This window comes from Cricetulus griseus, chromosome 4 (genome assembly GCF_003668045.3).
Source record: "Cricetulus griseus strain 17A/GY chromosome 4, alternate assembly CriGri-PICRH-1.0, whole genome shotgun sequence".
Lineage (NCBI taxonomy): Eukaryota > Metazoa > Chordata > Mammalia > Rodentia > Cricetidae > Cricetulus > Cricetulus griseus.
In genome coordinates, this window is record NC_048597.1 from 60,565,825 (window position 1) to 60,587,455 (window position 21,631).

Here is a 21,631-nt window from a genome sequence, read left to right on the forward strand (position 1 = left end):
ACATATTCAGTGTGTCCTGCCTGCCTCTCCCATCCTCTGACCTCTTAGCTGATGTCCCATCCTGATACCAGTTAATCTCCATCCAGATGCTCAGTTCTGATTCCATAAAACTTCCTCACCATGGCAGGTGTTCTCTGCTGCTGGCAGAGCGTCACATTCCAGTTGAACACATTTGGGGGATTAGATGGTAATTTGCATTTTAACTTGCCCAAGATAACGAGACAACTTTCCATTTTCTTAATTGTGAACTTAATCGGTAGGGTTTCAGGCAATATGAGGGGGTTAAACCAGAAAATTCAGCTTAAAAAAAATAGAAATCCCATCTGCAGGCATAATCCTCCTTGCTTGCCAGTGGGTTCCCAGGGTCTTTCATTTTGGGACCCTTGGCATGTGAAAGGATGGGTGGCTCTGCTGTCTTCCGGGGCAGCAGTGGGGCTGTGAGGGTATGGAGGCTATGGGCGGGGCAGGGTAGAAAGTCCACACCACTTGCTGATGTGAGATGTTTGTGAGCCAGTGTTTGCTTTGGAGTCAAGACACTTGGGTTCAAACACCAAGTCCAGAATGTGTAACTTGAGTTGATCATTTAGCCTCAAGAGTGTCCCATTTTTTTCCCACATCTCCAGAGGCATCATGAAGACAATGGTAATATAAAAATACCCTTCATGCCCTAAGTAGATGGTCAATAATAGTTCAGGAATAGGTGGACAGTGACAGTAATACCTGGGGCAGCAGTGTCATTCAGAGCGATGTATCTGCACTATTATTTTCGGGGTACATGCTGTGAGACTTAGCCTTTGTCCGGTGGGTTGGTGGGGGTGGACAGCGAGTGGTGGAGTTTGGATATGGCTCTCTCTGTATGTGCAAATGAAGCCAAGAGAGCTGCTTATAGGACGGTGGGCTTTGCATGGGCAGCCTGGGGCCGGATGCTGGAGGGATACCTGCTGTTTGGAGACAGGCACATTTTATCAGCAGTCATGCTTCCTCTGGCTGGGGTGACAGTCAGTACCAGAAAGGGAAGGTGACATATCCTTCCTTGCCTGGAGATGGCTGTAAATCTAGTGCCAATTATTTTCTTTCTAACCACTCCCAAGAAACTTTCAACGTGTCCTGCCCCCCGAAACACCGGGCATCCTCTTTGGCTCTTGAATGACTTTTGGAGAGGTATGAAATGACCATTTATGTGGACAAGGGTCACAGAGCCATTGGGTTGGCTGTTTTGTACTGTATCAGTTACACAGCAGCGTTTAGATGGCTTTTTTTTTTTTTTTTTCCATTTGACAGTGTGTTCACTGGGCACACTTGAATTTTCAAGAACTAATCTGTCAGAAGAGTCTGCACTTTAGTCGATGGGTTTGACTTCTAGAAATACATTTAGTAGTCACATTTTTTATTGGAATTAAAATTAGAATTAGTCCCAGGACAGAAATGAAAGTGTGGATAGTATTCAGCCCTTGAACTTTGGCAACAGTCTTAAGTTTTTTCTAACTGTTGTTCTCATGGAATGTACTTTTCAAGTAACGAAAAGGGGTCACTGTCCACTTAGAGCTGGGGATGTGACTTGATGGTACAACACTTGCCTACCATGCTTGAGACCCCAGGATCAATCTCTTGTGCCACAATAAAAATAATTACTTAATGTATTGATTTTAATATCCTGACACACTGGGTGGGTTGTAATGTACTCTTATATATGAAAAGCCACTACGCATATCTACGTATTTATCTTGGGGGTGACTTTTTAAACCTTTGTGATTCTATCAGTTAGTCATAACTTCTTAATGTGGTATACCCACTTCATCGCAGACACAAAGAGCCAGCTTTTTATATCATCTAGTCATTAGCCATTTTCTTTCTAAATCATCTTCATGACTCAGCCATTTAATTTGGAGAGTGGTCTCCTGGGTAGCCAGCCCCAGGGCCAACTGTGTCACGTCTTCTCACTCATTTACCCACTTCCTCATGTCATCGTTCTTTTCCAGCCTCTCAGCCATAGTACTTTTCTACACCTCTCACAATGAACCAATAACATCTTCTTTCTGGGTGCACTGCCTTCGTTAGCAGCTTGCCTGCCTTATTTGCGTGCACTGTCATTATTTGTCGATTTATGTTTTGCACCTGGGAGTAGAAGTAAGGACTTTGCACCCAGTAGGCAAGGACTTTACCGGTGAGCTTTATTCCTTGCTCTCTTTCACAAAAAAAAAAAAAAAAAAAAAAAAAAGTTGTATCTTTTTTTCCTTTATTTTAAATTAATTCTTTTCATTTATTTTACATACCAACCACAGTCTCCTCTCCCTCTCTTTCACTTTTTATTTTGAGACAGAGTCACACTAAAGTGCCCAGGCAGGCCTTACAATAGCAGTCCTATTTGACAGCCTCCTGATAGGTGCCAACCAGCCTGTATTATGTGTATGTAGATATTTAGATATGTACACCTGAGTGCCGGTGCCTGTGCGGGCCACAAGAGGGCATCAGACACTCTGGAGTTGGATTTATAGGTGGTTGTGAACTGCCGACAACATGGGTGTTGGAAAGTGAAATTGGCTCACTCTGGAAGAGTGGTATTTGTTTTGAACAGTTAAACCATCTCTGTAGCCCCATATTGTTATATTTTTTAAACACAGCATCCCCCCTTTTCTTAACACAGTATGTAAGCACATGTTTTAGTCATAGACTTTTGAAAAACAGAGAGCATGATAGACCCATTAGTCCAGGCAGTTAATTGTCAGTTAAAGAAACAGAGACGTGTAGGGGAATTGACATGGCTCCTGCTAGGGCGTGGCTGGGCCCCAGGTGCCCTGCTTTGGACTCAGTGCTTACCAGGGCTTGTCTGTAGGGCTGAAGGGGCTGCTGTTCCAAATGCTGCGCTCTGCCTTGGAATTTCTGGATATGGGTAGAGGTAGTTGAACAAGGGAGGAAAGTTGGCCAAAAGAAAGTCTTTTAGAAAGTCCTGAAATGATTAGAGGTAGGGAATTCCACAGTGCTCTGTGTTGGGTTAGGTCTTTTGTAAGCACTGAGTAGTTTTCTGCTGAAGCCCAGCCTCGGGCAGAATTGGGAAGTAGATAGCTTGATAAGATGCAGTGATTTGCAACCTGGTTTCTCGGTGGGGGGTGGGGGGAAGAAACCAACTGTGGGGTTCTGACTTCAAAAGGACACCTAAGAGGAAGCCTTCGCTCCAAAGCAGTTAGAACTGGGTGAGGCACCCACATTGTAAGTGTTACAGCTTGGATGGAAAGGTATTGTGGCAATCGGGAGCCAAGGAATACCACAAAGTCGTCTTAATCTTAGCAGTTTACAGCTCTGCTCCAGGGAAAGGTTTTCCCAGTGCAAGCTTAACAACTCTTCTCTGGTGGGGCAGGGGAGAGGGTCCCAGAGAAGTTGTTACAGCTGGGCTCCATGTGAAAATGTCACACCACACAACAATCCTCACTCAAGAGATTTGTTGGGAAGGAAGAATCCAGGAGGGTGGCTTCCTTGGGTGAGAAGCAGCAGCAGCAAACTAAACCTTATGTCAGATTTCTTGGGGCAGGGGGGCTTTCCAGGGTGGCTTGGGATTGGTGGATTTTTGTGCCTGATTCTGGGTGAAAGTCAGGGATTGGTGGCTTTTCAAGTTCAGGGACCTCAGGGATTGGTGGCTTTCTGTGCTCAGGGATTGGTAAAATTCTGTAGCATGACTCTGGGGTAAGCTCAGGGATTGGTGGGATTTCAATCCCTGGTCCTGGGGTCAAGTCAGAGTTAGGATGTTTTGGCCTCCTTTTACCCTACATTTTCCTCTGGCCTTTTTTTATTAATAAACAATGGGGGGTCGGAAGGAGGGGTGTCATCATTAGGCCACTACTGCCAGGATACCGTGCCATCCAAGCTGCAATGCTTACACAGATTTTCCCCTCACACTTCATCTCCCACATTCACCCTCCCTCAGCTGACTCCAAAGGAGGCCTGGCTCTAGGTGCGGTTTGGAAACCAATATTGCAGCATAAAGTCAGTGTTCTAGATTCAGAACTCTGTCAGTCACCTTAGGCCAACTCTGTAACCACTAAACCTGACTTTCTTCAAGCTAAGGGTCAAACAGGAAACTTTTGTATGTGCTACCTCAGATGGCATGCAATATGCCTGAGCCATGCAAAGTACTGTGAGCTCCTCCTTGACCAGATGGTAGCGCACGCCTTTAATCCCATCACTGGGGAGGCAGAGACAGGCGGATCGCGATGAGTTTGAGGCCAGCCTGGTCTACAGAGTGAGTTCCAGGACATCCAGGCCTGTTACACAGAGGAACCTTGCTTTAAAAAACAAACAAACAAAAAGAACCCCACAGATTCCTCCACACTTTTCCCTTTCCCCTTTCTTTGTCTCTCCACTCACATGCCCTCTTCAGGAGCCTGGTTAGGGCGAGGGGATGTTGGCTCTGACACCAGCACTCTGTAAGCAACTAGCTCTTCAGGAAAACTCAGAGCCACTATGTGCCTCTGTTAGCTGGGGTTAGTCTCTCTGGTTCAAAATCTTTCCTTCTGGAAGCTACAGCTTCTAGCAGAGGCATGATCCCCAACCCCAGCTGTCCTGCACAACCCATAGGCAAGGACATTTTATTGAGGGGCTGTGCGGAAAGGTGGCCTGCCTCCTGCCCCTGGCTGTGTGGAGTGTAGTGCAGGCATGTATGCAAAAAATACAGTGGACACGTGTCCTTACGTCCTTGTTTCCTGCAAACTTGTCTTCCCAACCCAGTGTAACTTGTTGGAAAGATGGGGTCATGGACGAGCATCCCAAAACTATTGGACTTAGAGCTAGGAAACTATTTAAAGCAATTAGCAATATTAACAAATAGATAGCATGCCAACATAGGACTTTACCTCTAAAGGTTAGTTGAAGGTTCAGGAAGTTGACACAGTTGGACCTCTGTTAGTTCAAGGCCAACCTGGTGTATGCATTGAGTTCCCAGCTCAGTCAGGATTAGATACAATTATTCTGTATTTAGTACACACACACACACACACACACACACACACACACACACACACCACACATGTGCACATACATGCACACTTACTCACACACACTCATACATGCACATACATGTACACACACATACATGCACACATGAGCACACACTTATACATGCACACATAAACACTCATGCACACTCATGCACACACACTCATACATGAACACATAGTTATACATGCATACACACACACACACACACACACACACACACACACACACACACAATATCCATGTACTAAGGATTGATGAAAAGAAGATTTAGATGTTGGAATTTAGTGACAAGAACAAAATGCAGTAAAACCACAGAATGGATAGAAAGGGAATCCGTTTCCTGAGCGTCATGTGCAGTCTAGCTAGGGAGACCATGGGCATCACTCTCTGGGGTGCCGTGTTCTGCTGTGTTTGAGTGCATTTTGTTTACTGTTATTCCTTGGTTGTATAAAATATTAGCATTTTGAGGAATTTACATATGGAGCGGCAGTACTTGAAGTGTGCTGGCGTAACTCCCCAGTTCATCAGTCCTGTGCATGCCAGTTCATGTAACAAGACAGGCTGTTTGTAGAACGCAGTGACCAACTCCTAAGAGCACAAGGAGTCACAGAGCAGAAGTCTCCATCCTGATGAAATTCATGGTTTTGTCACACTGTAAATCTCATAAAATACCATTCTACGCAAAATACTATTCAGAGAGGGAAAGGTAGTAGATTGCTAGGAGGCAAAAGCTTTTTATGGGGGTCGGGGGCAGATAGCATGGTTTCAGTAGTCAAGGCACGGGGCAAAATAAAAACTAAAAACAAAAGGGAGTGTGAGAAAAAAAATTGGGAGGTAGAATACCCAAGCCAGTGTTTGGTTGGGTGGTGTATTTTGGGGAATCCTTTCTGGGACGGGAGTTCATAGGGAACATAAGGCGTGGTCTAGACAAGGAGTGAAGTGATATTGGCCTGAGTGTGGGAGGGTGTGGCTGCAAGGATGGGGCAATGCCAGAGGACATAGTGCGGTCTGCTGATGTGACCAGAGCCTGTGCTTAGGAAACCCCTTTACAGATAATGCTGTGGGGCCCATGGGATAGGAGGCATTGTCATTATCCCCAGTGAGTGAGATGTGAGGCCCTAGCTGGTTGGTGACAGGGACACCCAACAACAATGGGATCTGTAGGGAAGAGCAGACATTTTAGAGACAGGATGTTAAATGTTTGACAACTGAACTGATGATCTCAGACTCTGGTGTACCCGTCTAATGATGGCAGCTGTGCCGTTCTCAGCAGTAGCAGCAGCAGCAGTAGTAACTGTGAAGCTAGCTGGGTTTAAATACTTCAGAAACTGGGGAGGAGGCAGAAACTGGTCACACCTGATGCCCGAGAATGGCCTGTACTGGGCATGACGGGCAGTTCTGAGGACACTCTTGGGTGCTCTCTTGAAGCAGAATGGAAGTGCCTTGTTCTTGGCCCCAACTGGGGAGATGATGTTGACAATATTGCCCGGAACTCTGTTCCCTGCTTGAGTGCTGGTTTAAGAACCAGGGCATGGTTTTTAGGTAGATAATTTGGTGCAGTGTTGTGGCCACGTAGTTAGTGGTCAGGCTACAGCTAAGAACAGCTATGCAATGGTTGTTTTTTTCTTCCTCTTCCCTCTTCTCTCCCTTCTCTTTTCCCCTCCCTCCTTCCTTTGCTCCCTCTCCTTCTTTTCCTCCCCCCATCCTCTGAGATAGGGCTGACTTCCCACTTAAATGAGAGGATGGCCTTGAACTCCTGGTCCCTCCTGTGCCCCCTCTCTCCAGGGCTGTGATATCCAGTGTGGGCCACCAGGCCCAGCTGATTGCTTCCTTTTATGGGGAATCTTCTAGTTATTTTTAAGTCTTAATTTATCCCTTTCCTTCTTCGACCCTTTTTTGACCTCATTGCTAGATATTACAACTCTGTGCAGAGTAAAGGAGGGGATGGATGGCCAAGCCTGCCCTTGTCACAGTGAATAGCTGGAAGGTTAGGACTGCAGTCTCAGGTCATTGTTCTGGTTTCCCTTCTGTCACAATGTTGATGCTAAATTCTGTGGCTGTGCTCGTCCAGGGTTCCTTAGAGTGTTGTCCTTGACTGGCAGCCTCTGCCACCTGGGCAATGACTAGAAATGCAAATTATCCAGATCCACCCATCAAAGCAGATAGTATAGGGGCAGGCCCAGCAAGTCAGATCTTAACAAATTCTCCAGCACAGCCAAGAGGCACAAGCCAGAGCCCATGCGGCCCAGAAGGGAAGGGATTGATTGAATAGGTAGAAAAAAATTTTTTTAAACACACACACATTCAGCTAATGCTAAAAAGTCAGTGGTCTGAATAGTATTATATTCTACAAAGAAACTTCTGTTTTCCCACCATTCTCTAATCTCCAGAAACAGTACTGGGAGCTTCATGGAACTTTCAGTCAAGTCTGGCAGAAGCCCCCGCCCCACTTTAAGACATGAAGAAACTGAAGTTTGAAAAGCCAGTGGGGCTGGGGAGAAGCCAGTGCTTTACACCCACTGAGCTGAGTCCAGATCCCTTGCTCTCAAGAAGAAAGTGAGGGGTGGCTGCACATCTAGCAAATGCGGAGCTGGAGACGGAATCTCAGGAGCTCGCCGGCCACCTGATTGCTTAAGTCCATGGACAGCAGGAGACCCTGGTTCAATATGTTTAAGGTGGATAGTGACTGGAGAGGATACCTGACGTCTACCGCTGGCCTCCACACACATGCACCTCAACACACAAGTGTTCCTGCACACAGAGTGGCCGTAACACATCTACCCCTGCACACACTGGAGCCTCCACACACATAATGCAGTCAAACTGCTTATGCAAATATTGCAACGCATATAAATTGTGAGGCTTGCCTGTATTCCTGAATTCAGAGCATATCCGTTGGCCATCTTGGTCTCTTTTCATCCTGATACTGTGGACTTGACATCCCATTAAAGGAGGGGGTGTTGTTGCCAACGGCATGCAGGTGTCAGGGATCCACCAGCGCGTAGTACAGTACCCTGACCTGTTTCCAAAGCATATCAGTAAGATCAGGTATGAATTACACAAAATTATGTCAAACTTGCAGGCATTTTTTAGGTTCCTTTTCTTTGCGGTGGAGCCTGTACAACTGTAAGGAAAAGTTAGGAAGGGGCGCCCCCCAGTGGAGAGTAAGGGAAATGCTCCCTCCAGTTGGTAGAGCAAGACCTGCCAGTGTTTTTTGCTTTAGGGTTTGTCCCCTGATCGCCCCCTTTCAAGACTGAAGAGTTTTTTTTTTTATCTCGAAGTTGAGAGCTTTTGCTTTTATAAAAAATTCAATCTGGGTCATTTTGACACTGTCTTGGAAATTAGATTTCTGTATCACACTTAAACCACACCAGGGTTTATGTCCTTCAGTGACTTCTCAAGCCTGTAATCATTTTCCTACTTAAACTTTAAACTCTAATCTGAATAAGCTTTTGAGAGGTACACAGTGTGAATGTGCATGCCTGTGTTTAATAGTTTGGGTCCAGATTCAGCTCCTGGGCTGCTGGTAGCTTTGGAAATTGTACTTGTGTGGATTGAGGTGACTCAAACCATAGTATCTTTGGCTTCAAGGTTGGCGTTGTAATTGCGATATCACCAGAGGCACTTAATACTCCTTGACCCATCTTCAGGGAAGAGTGTTTTGACCTCTACCCTTGAGGACTCTCAGCCCAAGCACTCTGTTCAGGAATAAGATGGATTTGCCCCTCTCTGGTTGGTGAAGGAGATCAAGATGTGAACAAATAATCGTCAGAGAAACCTTAGCAAAACACATGTTTCCTCTTTTAAAGTAAAATGGATGCTTGGGAAGTTAGAGATGGAATGAAGAGTTCACAGTTGCAACAAATAAAACATGTTCCTTTTTTTTTTCCTGAAATGTAATCACAGTTGTATCTCAAGAAGTCTCACTTAAGTTGTGACTTCCATAACTCAGAGAGTAGCCACTCTGCTCTTGCAGACCTTAGAATTTTCTGGTAGGGAAACCCAGGAATAAATAATCTCAATATTGACAGCTTGAAACACTCATCTCCTTGAAGGTTATGTTTCTGCCCTTTGAGATGAGACACAGACTCAAAAGTTACACACACACACACACACACACACACACACACACACACACACACACACACACACACATTCACACATCCCTCCCTACCTTGTAGATGTGGGTTGCAGGTCAGGGGACTCTGGACTTTTGGCTCTGTGCTCCTGCACTCTGATACAGTTGCAGTAATAATACTGGAAGTCAAATTTGACTTCAGTAACCTGACTCATCCATTTTGTTGTTGTTTTTTGAGACAGGGTTTCTCTGTGTAACAGCTATGGCTGTCCTGGAACTCGCTCTGTAGACCAGGCTGGCCTCAAACTGATAGAGATCCACCTGCTTCTGCCTCCTGAGTGCTGGGATCCATTCTTTGTGTGGACAGCACACATGTATATTAAACTTCACTCCCAGGGGTCTAGGATATCTGCAGCTAGTTGCAGATTCAAATGACAAGAGTGTCGAAGGGGCAGCTGGTACATGCTCTTCTTGGAGCCACTGATTGTTGGCCTCTAGCTGGAAGAGTGGCTATGACTCTTCATCCTTTGGGGAGCCCAGGGCGGAGAAGCTAACCTCTGATAACCACTTCCCATGTAAGCATCAGGAGGGTGGCTTCAGGTTGGCCCTGGTCTTCATGGGGCAGATGTGGATTTGAGATACTGCAACACATCACCTTCTTCAGACAATCCGCCTGTGCCTCTAACCTGCTCTGTTGCACCTCCATGGAGGCTGGTGGTGGTAGTTTTCTGCAGTCCAACTTCCTTTGATGCAAGCATCTTCAAGCTTGTTCCTGATACTGAGCATAATTATCAGATAGCCAGTTCTGTCTTAAAAATAATTCTGTTCTTTATCAGTCAGAATGCTGCCACCCTTTCCCAGGACTGCTTGCCCTGGGAGCTTGCCTGACTCCCCCACCTCTGACCCCCACTTAGCTTGTAGATGTGGGTGTGCCTGTACTAGTCTGAACTTAAGTATGGGTCACCCCAGCTTTATTCAGTGGGGAATCTTGAAGCACATTAACATAGTCAGTTTTTCAAATAGTAGGAACTTAGGGTATCATTGTGTCCAGAAACAAGTAGGGAATATTAGTATTTGAGATACTACTAAATGAAAGTAAAGGTAGGGTATTTATTAATAAGTCATATGGACAATTGATTAATAGCTATTAAATATATGATTATTAACACTTAAAATCTGTTTCCCCCACAGGAGTGATGTGTATTTATTTTGTTGATGGGGTGTATACATAGTCTAGACATAACTGAAATCCTTTGTTTACCATCTGTAGATGCCCCCTAGTGCCTGCTTTGCCTTTGAGCCCTTTGTTGCAAAGCATACATTGGCAACTCAGCAAGAAACCCGATGACATATCCTTCCTTCCTTCTTTCAATATAATGATGGAGACCATGTTAGTTTTGTCTAGCTGAGGTTAAACAGCTAGGTGAATGTGCTTGCCCTGACTTGCTGTGCAGCTGCCAGGAGCCTTGTGTCTTGTGTTTTCATTTGTTTGGTGAGGACCACACTGTTCTCCATAGGCCCATCCACAGCACAAGTGGAAAAGGCCCCAGCCAGTCATACAGCAGTAATCTTACTATGATTGACTGGAGGCTGCTTAGAAAACTCATTTTCCCTTCTAAGCTCCTGAAGTCTTAGCACCATGGACTGCTGCTTCTTCTTTCTCAGAGTCTCATTCTTCCTGGCATTCGGACTTTTATTTGTTCCTTTTGGTTTTTTAAATCACAATGTCACCAAATGGGAGCTGACAACCCGTGCTCTGCAGCAAGGCTTTGTGCCTCGGGAACCCATTGCCTAGTATGCTGCCTGTCTGGACAGAGCTTCTCTTGGCCTTGGCTCTGTGTTGATGGAGCTGTAGCTTCCCACTAGGCTGTTCTTTTCTCGGGTTGCAGGGGCCAAGTTACAAATTAGGAGGTGTCTAGAGCAAGTGGTTCTCAACCTTGCCAATGCTGAGACCCTTTAACACGGTTCCTTCTGCTGACCCCCACCATAAAATTATTGTCATTGCTACTTCAAAACTGTAACCTTACTGCTGTTATGAAACATAATGTAAACATCTGTGTTTTCTCACGTTCTCAGGCATCCCCAGCGAAAGGGTCGGTTGACCTCCTAGGGGGGTCGCAACCCACAGGTTTGAGAAGCACCGATGTTGATTCTCTGGAGGTGCATAGGTCAAGGGTGGTGGTTCTAATGTGACCTACAGAGGCATCTCCCTCTCTGAAGCTTCTAGTTGCCTCCAGCTTTTCTTTTAGGTTTTGATGATTTGGGAGTCCGCTGTACACACTTAGTAAATGGATGGAGCATGGTTGCCACCTGTTGGTGATTACTGGGAGTTTGAATTCCAGTCTCATTTTTTTTTCCTCTTTAGTGGACCTGAGAGGGATTTTCTGCTTAAGTGAGACTGTTAGATATTGTCCAAGGAGGAACAAAGCCACCTTCCAGAGCTGGGCAGGGCTTGGATGTGGCTAGCGCTTTTGTTAACCAGATGCCTGGTCCAGCTCTTTAACCAGGTATAGTGGATGTGCAGGGTGGAGCAGGAGGGGTCTTTCTTATGACCCCTGACTCATTTGCCTCATATTCTTTATTTTCTCGGCATAGCTAATGTCTTTTTAAAAAACTGACTGTAGAAGTGATCCCCACCTCACCCCCCATTTTGGATAGAAAAGCAGTCTTCTCACTGTGTCCTCTGGTTACTGTGGTGTCACTTTAAAGGCTTGAACATAATGAGTGTTTTATTCCTCTATGAGAGGGTAATGTTGCGAGTAGTATGGGATAGGAGAGTGGGAAATCGGATTTGAATTCCAACTCTGCTCTTCTAACCAGGGACAGTTTTCTCCACTGTTGCTTGCTCATCTTGATATCCCCAGCTGTAAAGAGGAAACACCACCTGCTTGAAAGTGTCAGGAGAACTGATGGAATGAAACGGGGGAAGCGTTCAGCCCATACCTTAGTGCACAGCGATGCTAATGACTGTGGTATCCGTCCCAGCCTGCATACTTTGGGAACATGAGCTATACACATTCAGCACCCCATCCCTCCCCCTTCTTTGCTGTACTGTAAGGTGCTCTGTCTTTAAAATTGGCAAGGTAGTTTGGAAGGTGTAGCAACAGCTTGGCTGCAAAATCCAAACGACACCCCAAAGCCCACATGAGAGCAGCACAAAGTAGCCAAGCACTTGGCCACGGTGCTCCCTGGATGTTTTACTGCCACTGTTACTGGGGCTGCACTATGCCACCAAATGGCTGTTGGAGGCACGTTGTTTTCTGGGTTGGCTCTTGTGTTGGGCAGCTATCTTGGGAGACATTTCCCCTGACTCCATCATCACATGCTATCATTTTTAGTTTTCATCTCGGCTGAATGTGATGACTGGTCATTCCTTGAAGAACACATTACTTTCATGGTGAGCATTGTTAGAAAAGTGTTCCAGATGAAGATGCATTCCATGAATGCTAAGTTTGTTCTTTATCCCCAAACCCTCTACATACAAAAGGACAGGTAACACTCATTTCTTCTTTATTAGCACAACTCATCAATTATTAAGGAATCCTTGGACCTTCTTGAATGATCCATTCTTGAGGGCAAACATCTTTTCCTCCTTCTTTCTCTTGTGTGTTTTGGCTAAGACCCTGACTCATTTCCTTTCACGTTTTTAATTTCAATGTATAATTGTATGTTCATTAAGTGTGATTATTTGTGTGTGCTGCTTGTCAAATATCCCTGGCTCTCTTCCATCCCAGCATGTGGGAAGGGTGTGCTTCCTTCCCTACAGTTGGCTGGGACAATGCACTAGTTTGGGATACTGATTTATGAATGAAATAATGCATCATTTCTAGCCAAAGCTCTCACTTCTGTGCCATCTCCTAAGAGCTTTCTCTTACTACAGTAGAGGGCTGGTGTGCTTCCTCCGCTTCTGTCCGGGGTTAAGGGAGGGCGAGCCCTCAGTTTACCCTTGGCAGTCCTGCCATGTGAGTGCAAAGTAAAACAATTCTTCAAGTCTCTGAGATGCTGGGATTATTACTCATCACAGTCTCACCTTTCCTGATGGACACAGCCAGGATCCAGCTTCCTTGCAAAACAGTCAGCATTACGTGTGGGAGACCGTGTCTCTTCACCCAAGTATCCTCAGTGTCTGGTATTAATACTTATATCCCCATGCATGAATAAACGAAACAAGCTTTGAGTCCCTTTCCTTCCCCAGTAAGCTCAACTTTCCCATTGCAGAGTGATTAACTAGTTTGCATACACAACCCCAAATGAGAAAACGATGGAAACTAGCCTCCCAGTTTTTAGGCAGAGGTGGCTGGACTTGGCTAACTGAAGTCTGAAGGTTTTTGACTGTTTTGCATGTGGTCTCAGAACCACCTTTCTATTTTAACATAGTTACTTGGCACCACACTGACACTGGCTCTACTTCTGCTGTCTCTGTTGTTGAGAATTGAGCATTGTTCATTCTTGAACGTGGCTGTGCAAAGCCCACACTTGAAAGCCTTGCCAGGAAGTTCTGAGGTATGGAAGCCACCATCTTTGTGTATCCTCAAAACTGAGCTCAGTGTTCCCAAGTGGGAGATGAGTTGCTAACGTGTGTCCTTGTACAAGTTTGGACTCTGAGAGTACTGACTGACACCTAAGCAACCCACCTCTTATTGCAAGGTGTTGTGTTTTGCATTTCACCATGGCTACCTTACAAATTAGAGTTGTTACTCTGCAATTTTAAGAAATTCGAGGCACAGCGGGCTTAATCAAGGTCATTGTACACCTACAGACTTGAAACCCTCATGCTGTCCACAATAGCCTAGTAGTCCTTGAAAAGGCCACTGACTCTTAGAACTTCAGTTTGAAAGGAAAATAATGAAATAGTGAGGCTTTTGGTTCTCCTTACCCTAGTTGACACTTTGTCAACCAGTGTACCATTGTATACATGAATGCTGCCAGCCCTTTTGTGATCCATGGTATAGTTAATGAGGTTTTAAAACTGATTGAAACACATGATACATTGCACAAGCACTTGCCTTGCAATCCTGAAATATGTTCTAGACATGGGAAAATAAAACCTTGACTACAGGAGTTACTAGACTTTACGATTGCATAGATTTCACTGGCGGAGCCTCTTGATAGTTTCCATGCCATGTGGGCCTTGTTAGTACTTGATTTAGGAATGAGAGAACATCTCAAAGCCGGCATGCCACTGTCACAGGTAGTGAAAAGGACTGTCCTTAGTCCAGGTCAAGGCTTCCAAGGAGTTGCTCAAGCTGTTCAGCCCACAGATCACAGGGGGACTGGTGGAATCCGGTTTGCCTGTTTGCCAAACCATGTGTCCACCAACATGGAGCTACCCAAGGCTGTGCCCTTAGGCCAGCAGAAGTTTAGTTATATCCAAAGGAGATGCTACACTATTCATTTACCTTCATTTATGTTTTGTGTGCTTTGAATGTGCTGGAGGCTTTTGTAGGATTGCTTTAATTAGATCTTCAAAACAACTCTATGGAGTAAATCTAGTTTGCTGTGCCAGGCTTATAGGTGGTGGAAAGGGAAGCTCATATAAGTAAAATGAATTATGTCTTATATGCTTAGATATTTGGTATCAACTGTATGATGATGGTTTATTTATTTGCTTAAATAAGGATTTGGAAGCTCAGGAAGGTTAAATATCTTAGCAGGCTCATCTAAATTGTAAATGACAAACCCAGGACACCTTCGAAGGCCTTTTGTTCTGGTCCCAGCACTCATGTATATTGATCAGGGTCAAAATGGACAATAGACCAAGGAAGTCCTCTGAGGGGACATCTTTTAGTTATTCCTACTCTTGTATACATACTACTGAATAGTCATGACCATTGACATAGCTGTATTTTAAATCAGATTTTCAAAGTGTTAAGTAAAACTGCATGCAGTTGTCTAAGCAATTGTGCAGAATAAAACTGACCCATTGGCTTATAAAATCTTTACAGTAATGAAAATGTTAATGGTGACTAAGAGATTGTTGGGCAGCCAGGTGCCCCCACCAATGCCCTCTGTGTTTCCAGCATTGTGCAGTCTATTTATTTGGGAATATTAATGGCATTTTCAAGGCCAGTTGGATCCACTCTTTCTTGATAAATGTAGGTAGCTGGATATGATCTGTTACTGGTCCAAGGTCACAGTAAAGTTTCCAGCAACAAAAATACAAAGCCAGTGCTTTGCTGGGAGAGCCTGGCTGCTTCCTTTCTGAGCCATTTTGCATTCACAACAAGCTGGGTCCTTGTCACAGAGAGAACAGTATGTATGTGGCACTCTGACCTCTGCAGCATATTTGAGAAGAGGGCAGTGCTCTTAGTTATGTCACTGAAGCTGTGTGGCCTTCAGTGAATTATTTCTCAGAATCCTGGGTGTTTGATGTTTTTAAAGGTATGTACCATCACACTCAACATTTTACATTTTTGTTGTTGTTGTTGTTTTCTGATACATGATTTCTCTGTGAAACAGCCCTGACTGTCCTGGAACTCCTCTGTACATCATGCTGGCCTCAAACTCAAAGAGATCTGCCTGTCTCTGCCTCCCAAGTGCTAGGATTAAAGGCACGAGTCACCACCACCTAACTGATTACCCAAGTTTTATCATTTAAAGATGTAACTGGCATTAGGGTTCACATCTTTAATCCCAGCATTCTGAAGGCAGAGGCAAGTGGATCTCTGAGTTCAAAGCCAGTCTCATCTACAGAGTGAGTTCCAGGCCAGCTAGGGATAAACAGTTGAGGCCATCTCAAAAAAAAAAAAAATTAATGTTAAGCTGGGTGTTGGTGGCACACACCTTTAATCCCAGCACTCAGGAGGCATAGGCAGGCAGATCTCTGTGAGTTCGAGGCCAGCCTGGTCTCCAGCGCGAGTGCCAGGATAGGCTCCAAAGCTACACAGAGAAACCCTGTCTTGAAAAACCAAAATAAATAAATAAATAAATAAGTAAATTGTTGGTGTATTTATTGTATGGAACAGTGTGTTTTAATATGACTTTTCATTCTCTCTCTCTCTCTCTCTCTCTCTCTCTCTCTCACACACACACACACACATACACACACACACACACAGAGTGTATATATAATACTTTAACAACTCTCCTTTACCTTCTTTTCCCTCCTTCCTCATCTCCCTCTGACCCACTTATTTCTAAATCACGTAGGATTTCTTAAGTGAAATTTGTTTTTTTCTTATGCAGTATTTTATTCGTGTACTTGTAATGCTGGGAACCAAGCTCAGGGCCTTGTATATGCTTAGGCAAAGCTCTCTACCCTGAGCTACATCCCCATAAATTGTCAGTTTATTACAGTTTATAACAGCACAGGGCAGTGGGAAAGAACCATAGCCCACCGGCACTGTTTCAAACGCTGCCCACTAAATCACCCCATAGCTGCACACACTGTGGCTTTTGGAACTCCATGCATGTTCCAAACAGAAAGGTTAGAGGATGTGCTAGAGTTAGGAACACATTGTCCTTTGAAAGCCTCTGCAGTCACATTGAGACCTTCTGGTTCAGAGAAATGTTGACGCTGGGAGAAGCCGCCAGGTGAGCAAGACTGCCTTGCCAAAACCCTAGGCTGACTTCACGTGATGGCATCAGCCTGGAGACCAGGGACAGCAGTGAGAAACACAGAGGGAGTGAGACGAGCTGTGGATGAGTTTTGGTGGTACAAGGTCAAGAAGAGTTGGAGCGTATGGAAAGCTCACAGACTGAATGACTGAGCATGTGAAGAGCCTGTTACTCAAGGGAATGATTGGGGAAGAGGGGCCTGGTTTGTTGTGAAAGTGGTACTACTTTTCATGCTAATGACTTATCAGAGTCCTTCCACCTGGCAAAAGGCAGGCCCTGAACAGTGTTGTTAGCTGGGTCTGCATGGCGCCTGAGGTGTGGTTTTGTGCTGGTGCCATTCATGGAGATCAAGAGTTTTCCTTGCTAACACACATGGCCGTGTGCTTCCTGTAATAATAGAATTTTCTCTTTTTGTTCCTAGGGATGGTGCAAAAGCTAGATCAAAAACTTCCTGTGGCTAACGAGTATCTGTTGCTCTCTGGAGGAGTCCGAGAAGGTGTGGTGGACCTGGACCTAGATGAGCTAAACGTCTATGCCCGAGGGACTGACTATGACATGGACTTTACCCTTCTGGTGCCAGCCCTTAAGCTGCATGACCGTAATCAGCCTGTGACACTCGATATGCGCCACTCAGCCTTGTGCCACTCCTGGCTGAGCCTCCGGCTCTTTGATGAAGGGACAATCAGTAAATGGAAAGATTGCTGCACAATCGCTGACCACATCAACGGTGCCACCAACTACTTCTTTTCTCCCACCAAAGTGGCTGACTGGTTCTATGACTCCATCAGCATCGTCCTCTCCGAGATACAGAAGAAACCCCAGCGAGGGATGCCAAAGGTAGAAAAGGTCGAGAAAAACGGGACCATCATCTCTATCATTCTGGGTGTGGGGAGCAGTCGCATGTTATACGATATTGTCCCCGTGGTGTCCTTCAAAGGCTGGCCGGCGGTGGCCCAGAGCTGGCTCATGGAGAACCACTTCTGGGATGGGAAGATCACTGAGGAAGAGGTCATCAGTGGCTTTTACTTGGTGCCAGCTTGCTCCTACAAGGGTAAGAAGGACAATGAATGGCGACTGTCCTTTGCCAGGAGCGAGGTACAGTTGAAGAAGTGCATCTCGGGTAGTCTCATGCAGGCCTACCAGGCCTGCAAAGCCATCATCATCAAACTCCTGTCAAGGCCCAAGGCTATCAGCCCCTATCACCTGCGGAGCATGATGCTCTGGGCCTGTGACCGACTCCCTGCCAGCTACCTGGCTCAGGAAGACTATGCAGCCCACTTTTTGCTGGGTCTTATTGACGACCTGCAGCACTGTCTGGTCAACAAGATGTGCCCTAATTATTTCATCCCTCAGTGCAACATGCTGGAGCACCTGTCCGAGGAGACAGTCATGCTCCATGCCCGAAAGCTGTCCTCTGTGCGCTCAGATCCCGCCGAGCACCTGCGCACCGCCATTGAGCACGTGAAGGCAGCCAACCGGCTGACGCTGAAGCTGCAGCGGCGGGGCAGCACCACCAGCATCCCCTCCCCGCAGTCGGACGGAGGGGACCCCAATCAGCCTGACGACCGCCTGGCAAAAAAACTGCAGCAGCTAGTGACTGAGAATCCAGGGAAGTCCATCTCAGTCTTTATTAACCCCGATGACGTCACGAGGCCCCATTTCAGAATCGATGATAAATTTTTCTGAATGATTTGGTTGACCTTCTCCCCCCCTCCTTGGTTCTAAGACTCACATAACGTGTAGTGTGGTTTGTGAATCTGTCATTCTGTTTTTACATATCCAGCTGACATTGGATTTGTTAAGGACACATTTTAAGTGTTCTGCAGGATGGTGCAGGCTCTGAAACAGTATTATTACTATTTCATATTCTGCCTGATTTTGCTGTTTGTTTTCTAATTATTGTCACATAGTTATTTTTTGTTATCGTTGTTGTTTTTTACGGTGTTCATTTGTAAGGAGAACTTGAGCCATATAGACGACACTGCCCATGAATCCTCTTTTTTGCTTTCTGACTCACACCCAGTGTAGATTTGTTGTTGGGTTGGGGCGAACCCGTTTCATTCTGACACGGTTAAACTCTCTTCTGCTTTTGTTCTGTTTTTGACCTGGTTCTTCTCCTGGGTTTTCACTGAGATGGGTATCTGAGAGTCCTCAGAACCTGGAGGACCTGTGCATGCTGGCTACATTTATTTCTTTGGACCAGCGATCAGAAGAGCTTCCCGTTTCTACCGGATGGAAACTTCAAGAGAGAGAATGCTGCACGTTGTGTTTCCCAGCAACCTCATTGAATGTAATTGTCCTCGAATCAGCAAACATTGGATGGTTTGGAGGGAGGGTTTCATAGCTTTCCAAACAGAATTAAGGTTCCCAAATGTTAGTTTTAGTGTTTGTAATCATTTGAAGCCTTATTTAAATCCTATTAAAGAGCACACCATTCTAATTGTTATTTGCACTAATGAAGTCTTTGCCATTGTCATAGCTGCAATGCGTGTTTCGGTGTACATTAGCATCCTTTCTGGAAATGCTGTTGCTTTTCATTTAGTCCAGCTCTCTCGGTCAATAGAGTGAGTCTCTGCATTTGTCTAGTTCTCCTTTAATTGTGGGTCCTGTTTTGCCCTCTTTGATAGTTCTGGTTCCTGCCTTACTGAGGGAAGTTTTTAAAGCTTTATACCCGTTCACTGACTAGCTAAAGCTTGGGAAGATAATACTTGACAAAGTGGGTATCTTTGTATTTATTTCTTGGGTGGAGGGGTTCTAAAGACTTTTCTCTTCCCCTTTCCTTTTTTTTGGGGGGGGAGTGGTTCGAGACAGGGTTTCTCTGTGGTTTTGGAGTCTGTCCTGGAACTAGCTCTTATAGACCAGACTGGTCTCAAACTCACAGAGATCTGCCTGCCTCTGCCTCCTGAGTGCTGGGACTAAAGGAGTGTGCCACCACCACCCAGCCCCCTTTCCTTTTTTTAAAGTCTCTTTATTTCTCCTGAGACCTTGATGGAAAGTGACAGGCAGAATTATCCCCCAGTTGAAGATACCCTGCCTGTTCAAGGCAGCTTTCACTGGAGAGCAGGAACCAGGAAATACCTAAGTGGTTGTGTTGGAATAAAGGAATCCTATCTTCTGACTGAAGTGATTTACCAGATTTAGGTGCTGTGGGGCATTGGCCCCTGTTTTGGTGTGAACCAACGGCAGACGGTGGTGCTTGAGTCATTGACGGGCCTGCTGAGCTAGATGACCCATGATGTCTGCTAACGGAAAAGTCAAGCAACATGGTGGTTTTTGGTCTGGAATGTCCAGACTCATAGGTTGGAATTGGAATCAGGCATATGTGGTCTTGGAGTTTTGCATGGGAATTAATGTAATGCTTATAAATCATTCAACAATCTCAAGTCAAACACAAAAATAAAAAAGAAACATACCGGCCTTGGAATTTTGCTGTCATTATTGCTTTATAATCTCAAATTTCTCTCTCTCCTCCCTTGTCCCCCACTTCTTTCCTCCCATTTTCACTGTGTAGCCCTTTATTTTTAGCCTGGAATTCTAGATCTTTGAGTCTGAACTTTTGAGTGCTGGGATTTCAAGTGTGTATCACCACACCCAGCTTTGAAATTGTATCTTTCTTAGCAGTGCAGTAGTAGTCAGTGATTACAGCCCTGGCCTTTAGTCTACAAGTCTGTGTAGTGAGAAGCCTGGGTTCTTTCCTCCCATGTTCCTTTTGGCATATACGTATCTTCCACACCAAACAGCTGGTTCCCAGATTCAGATGTGCCTCCTGATTGGAAAAGCCAGTGGATACAAAGCTACATTTCCTTGCTCATAAACGTGAAGGAGTGCCATCCAATCTCACTTCTTCCAACTGGGGACACAGCCTGTGGAGAGCAGGGACATAAGCTCACACTCCTCCTGGAAGTGGAGGAGGAAGCATTTGGTTTATATTGGTACTGACAACTGTCACCCAGTCATGGCAGCTGACATCAGATGGCATTGTGGGAGATGGAAATGAAAGCGAAAGCCCTCAGAACCTTGAGCCCAAGACCTCTTCTCTTAGGTGGACTTCCTCATCACCAGTATTTTTAATCAGTTTTGAGTTAGGATCAGTTCATCACCATATTTAATTAAATATGCCTAGATGAGCTATTTTGTATGGTATGTGTAGGGGAAGCTGTAGCCACGCCTACATAGGGTGGTCATACCTACAGGGTATGGTCAGGGTGACTTAGAGTGACTGCATTTTCTCTTTTGGTTTCACTTTGGTACTTGCTGGACAGACTGCTGCCACGCCAGCTGTCTAGGTTGCTCTGCAAGTAAGGCTTTTCCCTATTAAATGCCCTTTTATTTCTACCTGATTCCGTATTGGTAATTTCCCACTATAGGTGTGTGTCTCTTTTCTTTCAGGGATAGCTATGAAGGATTTTAAGTACATGTGTATTTAGAGCTAGCATCTGCTGATTTCATTGACTTCTATCATAGTCTATGTAGCTATTTTAGCCATTTTGTTATATTGGCTAGGCTAAAACAAAGTTAGATATACGATTGATATGGACAAACATATTCCAAAAACCAAAGTCCACCTTACTGTCAGGACATATCCAGAATCAATGTCTGAAGTACAATTAGCTTCATTGTAAATGTGGATGCTTTCTGATAGAATTTCACTCCAGGCATCATAAGGTTTTATTGCATTAATCCTGATGTTTTACTCCTTTTGTCTCATCTGGTCATAGTGGAGAGTACAATATTTAAATTTCTCACAGAGAAATGTGCAAAGACCTTTGGGTGTTGGTAATTTTAGTACCCATTGTCAAATCTCCAGAATTCCTGTCCAAGTCACAAAACTAAGACATTCTGAAGTCAAGGGTAAATATATGGGATGTTGCTTAATGCCTTCCCCTTAAACATTGAATTCTCACCAGGCTGTCCGTCTGCAGCCCAGAAGATTGCTTTATGTCGTTTGTATTTCAAATACAATATAAAATCCCTTAAAGCTGGAGCCATAATTTTACAATTACATGT

At 45.0% G+C, this 21,631-nt stretch overlaps 1 protein-coding gene across 1 annotated transcript in view; it reads left to right on the forward strand.

Annotated features, from left to right (window-relative positions):
• Positions 1–18,310, forward strand: part of Mb21d2 (Mab-21 domain containing 2) — a 106,376-nt gene extending 88,066 nt beyond the window's left edge. The window contains exon 2 of the mRNA XM_035444664.1: positions 17,046–18,310. Coding sequence (XP_035300555.1) covers positions 17,046–18,310 — 1,265 coding nt within the window. The remainder of the gene's footprint in view (positions 1–17,045) is intronic.
• Positions 18,311–21,631: the final 3,321 nt, after the last annotated feature.